The sequence below is a fragment of the Cannabis sativa genome, chromosome X (genome assembly GCF_029168945.1).
Source record: "Cannabis sativa cultivar Pink pepper isolate KNU-18-1 chromosome X, ASM2916894v1, whole genome shotgun sequence".
Lineage (NCBI taxonomy): Eukaryota > Viridiplantae > Streptophyta > Magnoliopsida > Rosales > Cannabaceae > Cannabis > Cannabis sativa.
Window position 1 is genome coordinate 53,921,204 of NC_083610.1, and position 5,758 is coordinate 53,926,961.

The 5,758-nt window shown below is 29.2% G+C and overlaps 1 protein-coding gene across 1 annotated transcript; it reads left to right on the forward strand.

The window, feature by feature from the left end:
• The first annotated feature begins 1,919 nt into the window (after positions 1–1,919).
• On the forward strand, positions 1,920–5,552 carry LOC133032276 (uncharacterized). Its single transcript, XM_061106158.1, has 5 exons — positions 1,920–3,881; positions 4,000–4,355; positions 4,577–4,676; positions 5,280–5,378; positions 5,457–5,552. Exons 1-5 carry the CDS (start codon positions 1,920–1,922, stop codon positions 5,550–5,552), a joined length of 2,613 nt encoding a protein of 870 aa, XP_060962141.1.
• The last annotated feature ends 206 nt before the right edge of the window (positions 5,553–5,758 follow it).

The following is a 5,758-nucleotide window of genomic DNA, read 5'->3' on the forward strand; positions in this document are numbered from 1 at the left end:
AGATCTGTATATGTATATTGTGTATTTGAGTGTATAATTAATAATATGTGTATATGTATATATCATTTGGGTATTAATTTTTTATTTTTTTGTATATATATATTGTATTATATATTTTATTTCTGTATATATATATTTCTGTATATATATATTATTTATGTTTTCTGTGTATATATATTGTATTATATATTAATTGATATATATATATATTAATTGATATATATATTTTTTGTGTATTTATATAATTTATTTGGGTATTTATTATTTTATTTATTTATATATTATCTGTATATAAATATTTTTGTCTATATATATATTCACTGTATATATATATTTTTTATGTTTTATATTAGTATATATTTTCACTGTATATATATATATTAATGAGATATATTTTTAAAATGTAATGTATTTTTTTTTATATATTATATATAATATATATTTTTTATGTTTATATATATGTAAATTTAATATATATAATTTTAGTGAGTGTATATACTAAATAAATATATTTTATAAAATTTATATATTTATTTTATTGTTGTAATTTTTTTTACTTTTTTAATTTATTTGTTGGAATTGAAAGTATATATTTTTGTTATTTTTGTTGTTATATTGTAATTTTTATTTGATTTAATTTATTTGGTATAATTGTAGCCTAAAATTTTTAGGATAGTTAAAAAATTATTTGGTATAATTTTAGCCTAAAATTTTTAGGTGTTAAGTTTTGTAACTTATTATTTTTTAAATAAAGAAAAATAAAAATAATGAGAAAAATTAAAAAAGTATAATATTACATAAAAATTTGAATATTAAAAATTAAAAAGTTAAATAAAAATAATTTTTTTTATTTTAATAATAATTGTAATTAAATTATCAAATTTTTATGTAAGTTTTTAAGAAAAAATATGTTAATGGAATTTTATGTATTTTTAAGGTGGTAAAAATTAATTATTTTATATTTATTTTAATTTAAAAAATAAATTTAGTTTTATATAAATGAAAAATAATTCAAAAATTTAAAAATTAAAAATTTAAAATTTAGTAATTTAATGAATTTTTATAGTGTAATATGTAAAATAATTTTTTTTATAATATAATTAGTTTAAATTTTGATAATTAATTTCAAGTTTCAAAAAATAATAATTCATTTAAAATTTAATTATTTTATATTTATTTAAATTTAAAAAATAAATTAATTTTTTTATGAATAATAAAAATAACACAAAAATTTAAAATTTATAATTATAATTATATTTAAAAATATAACATAAAATTTGTATTCATAAAATTTCATAAGACTTTAGAAAAATTCAAAAATTAATAATAAAGAACAATTATAATTCATATTTATAATTATATTTAAAAAATAAATTAATTTTTTTATGAATAATAAAAATAACACAAAAATTTAAAATTTATAATTATAATTATATTTAAAAATATATCATAAAATTTGTACTCATAAAATTTCATATGACTTTACAAAAATTCAAAAATTAATAATAAAGAACAATAATAATTCATATTTATAATTATATTTAAAAATATATCATAAAATTTCATAAGATTTTACAAAAAATTAAAAATTAATAATAAAGAACAATAATAATTCATATTTATAATTATATTTAAAAAAATATATCATAACTTTTGTACTCATAAAATTTCATAACACTTTACAAAAATTCAAAAATTAATAATAAAGAACAATAATAATTCATATTTATCATTATATTTACAAAAAAAATATCATAAAATTTGTACTCATAAAATTTCATAAGACTTTACAAAAATTTAAATATTTAATACTTCATTTGTCGTCGAAATTGTAGATGGCGACAATCGATAAGTCTTGGACCAAAATCAGAAATCGTGGTTGCCATGAATTTTGGAATGGTCTACAAGCCTTTTTAGCAATGGCATCAGAACATAAGGATTGTGATGGACGAATACGATGTCCTTGTGTGAGATGTATAAATAGTAGGTTTGAAAAAATAGATAGGGTTAGAGCACACGTATTTGATCGAGGTTTTATGCAAGGATATGATAAGTGGATTTATCACGGGGAGCCTGAGGATGCCGTCGTTGATGTAGCAGTTGCTGATGTTGAATCAGAGGATGAAATGATTCCTATTTTAGAAGACTTCTTTCCTTCGACAACTGAGGAACCACAAGGAGAAGATGAACAACCAACCACAAACCCACAATTTGATGACTTATTTGAGGAAATTGAAGCTCAATTTTATTCCGGTTGTGATTGGATTTCATCTCTTAACTTTTTAGCAAAGCTATTGCATTTAAAAGTTAGGGGAAAAATTCCTAATAACATCTTTGAAGAATTATTGAAGCTTTTAAAGTTTGCGTTTTCGAAGGAAAATAATATTCCATCAACTTACTACGAGGCAAAAAAGAGATTGAAGAAATTAGGCTTGGGTTATGATAATATCGATGTCTGTTTGTATAATTGCTGCTTATTTTATAAGGAGAATGCATCCAAGGAGGCTTGTCCAGTTTGCGGAACTAGTCGTTGGGTTACTTCCGAAAACGGGAAAAGAAAAAAAGTTCCTTGCAAAGTCATGCGATACTTTCCGTTGACACCTCGACTTAAAAGATTATATAGTTCGAGGATTACAGCGAAAAGCATGATATGGCATCATACTGGAAAATCAAAAGATGATGGGGTGTTGCGACACCCGGTCGATGGTTTAGCTTGGAAAGACTTTGATGCAAAACATCCCGAGTTTGCAAGGGACCCAAGAAATGTTCGACTTGGGTTAGCTGCGGATGGATTTAATCCATTTGGCAACATGAGTCTTGCATACAGCATGTGGCCAGTGGTGTTGGCTAACTATAATCTACCACCTTGGTTATGTATGAAAGATAATTATTTTTTGCTCTCTACCCTAATTCCTGGTGCAAAATCTCCAGGTAAAGACATGGATATATTTTTAAGACCTTTGGTGGATGAATTAAAGGAGTTGTGGAATAATGGGGTAGCAACAAGAGATAGTTCGACTAACTCGATGTTCACCATGCGTGCTGCGCTTTTGTGGACAGTGAATGATTTTCCTGCTCGTAGTAGCTTGTCTGGGTGGAGTGGTCAAGGTTATAAAGCTTGCCCTACTTGTAATGAAGACACGACGTCCATTCGAGTGATCGGGAAGACATCATATGTTGGTCATCGAAGGTTCTTGCCAAGTAACCATGCAATGAGAAGGGATACTCGATTTGATGGTAAAGCTGAAAGAAGACCTCCTCCAAGACGATTTACTTGTGAAGAAATATTATCACAAGTTAATGCTCTCGAACCCCAAATTCCCGGAAATCATGAAAAATTTGGGGGCGTGAAACGTAGAAGAGTTGCAGAAAATTGTAATTGGAGGAAAAAAAGTATTTTCTACGAGTTGGAGTATTGGAGCACGAATATTTTAAAACACAACATTGATGTCATGCATGTTGAGAAGAATGTGTGTGATAGTCTCCTAGGAACCATCTTGGATAATGATAAATCAAAGGACACAACCAATGCGCGCCATGATTTAAAGAAGATGGGTATTAGGGAATCGTTGTGGATTTATGAAGATGCGAATGGGAGGCTAATGAAACCGCATGCTCCTTATGTTTTAACTCGTGATAAAAGACAACTTTTTTGTCAGTTTGTTAAAGGAATAAAGTTTCCCGATGGCTTCTGTTCAAATTTAAAGAGCAAAGTTTCTCCAGATGAGTCTAACATTATTGGGTTAAAATCCCACGATTGTCATGTCATTATGCAGCGAGTACTAGCGGTTGGTGTCCGTAAATTTCTACCTCGTGACACTGCAACAACTATTACTCAGCTGTGTAATTTTTTTCGACAGTTATGCTCTAGAACTCTAAATGTAAAAGATATGGAGGATGCTCAAAATAATTTAATTCTGTTATTGTGCAAGATGGAATTGATTTTTCCTCCAGCTTTTTTTGACATAATGATACACTTGGTATTGCATTTGCCTGAAGAAGCGATATTGGGTGGCCCGGTCTTTTATGAGATGGATGTATCCTTTTGAAAGGTACATGAAAAAATTGAAGAATTATGTGAGAAATAAGGCACGTCCTGAAGGGTCAATTGCAGAAGGTTATGTTGCTGATGAGGCAGTAACTTTTTGTTCAATGTACTTTAAAGGGTGTGAAACAAGATTTAATCGACTTGATCGAAATGAAGATGCGCCTTCTGTTTGTCGCTATCTCTCAGTTTTTAATTCTCAATCTCGTCCTTTAACTTGCGGACTTATCAAGCCTCTTGATCATATCAGTCGTGAAAAAGCTGAGTGGTACATTCTTCAAAATTCTCCTGAAATCCAAGCTTACTTAGAGTAAGTTTGTTACGTTTTTATAAATTATTTTATTAAATTTGTAGTTTTTATTTTCTATCTCCCTCTATTGTATCTTGACATTATCATACTTCACATTGAACATTTGGACAAGATCAAGCATGAATATCCTAATGGTAATCACGATGTCTTGCATAGGCAAACTTTCCGTCCGTGGTTTCATAAGAAGGTATAACGACAAACGCTAATCTCGAAAAAAAAAGGAGAGATGCTGGTAAGCCCTTACCGGTGGAGGTAAATCTGGAAACAGGCAAAGTTGTTGGCGCTGAAGCAAGCAATTATGTTCGATTTCTTGGCCAACAAGTAAGCATGTTGTGCCCGAGTGGTCATCTTAATTTTTCTGATGTACCCCAACAATACAAGGATCAAGTGCTCAATCGAATTAGAGTGAGTAATTTTGAATTATTAAAAGTTGTAATAATTTTATGTCCTCATTTATAAATTAACATAACTTTAAATTACTTTTATCACATAGTACTACTTTGATATCGATGGGAATCCCCATCGAGACCTACTTATGGGGACTTTATATTCGGTGATGGCGGAGCGGTATAGTGAGCGAAAGACACTCAGACACAAGCATTTCAAACAACATTACAAAAAACCAGAAGATTGGGACACAGTTCTCAAATTCCCCCCTGACTACTTGAATACCGAGACTTGGAAACCGGTTTGCGAATTGTTCGTTAGCGAGGCATTTTTGAATCGTTCAACTAAAAATAAATCGAATCGGCAACTAATGAAATATCCAACAACGCAAGGCACAAAATCGTTGGCGTCCATTCGCCACGGAATGGTATGTATTAATTCTTTAATTGTTAAATGTTTCATAAAAAAAAATTCTTTAATAGTTAATAATATATTTTTTTTTATAATAAACTAATTTAATTGTTTATATTTGTATAGGGGGGTCCTCCTGGAGAGCATGTAGTTGAAGCATGGAAGGAGATCCATGTGAAAAAACCGTCTGGAACTTTCGTTAATGAGTTAGCTGCAAAAGATTATGTAAGTGATTAAAATGATTTATTATTGAAATTTATATTTTATATTGATTACATATTCTAATAATTTTGATTTAAATAGGAGGAACTGATCAAGGAGCTTGATAGGAAGCGACTGGAACGACAATCCCAGAGCGATGCGGGATCGAATCCGAATCCGATGCGGTTATCAGTTTGACGTTATGGAAACAGTCCTAGGCCAAAGATCTGACTATCAAAGAGGCGTGGGTAAAAGGCTCAAGGGCAAAGGAAAGAAACCAATCCCTCAAACTCAATCAACGGTGCCGCCTCCCCAACCAACTACTGAAATGATGAGCACTGTGGCAGATATATTTTCAGCTATGCGTGCCACTTGGGGGGGTAATTTGACGCCTGAACAACGTG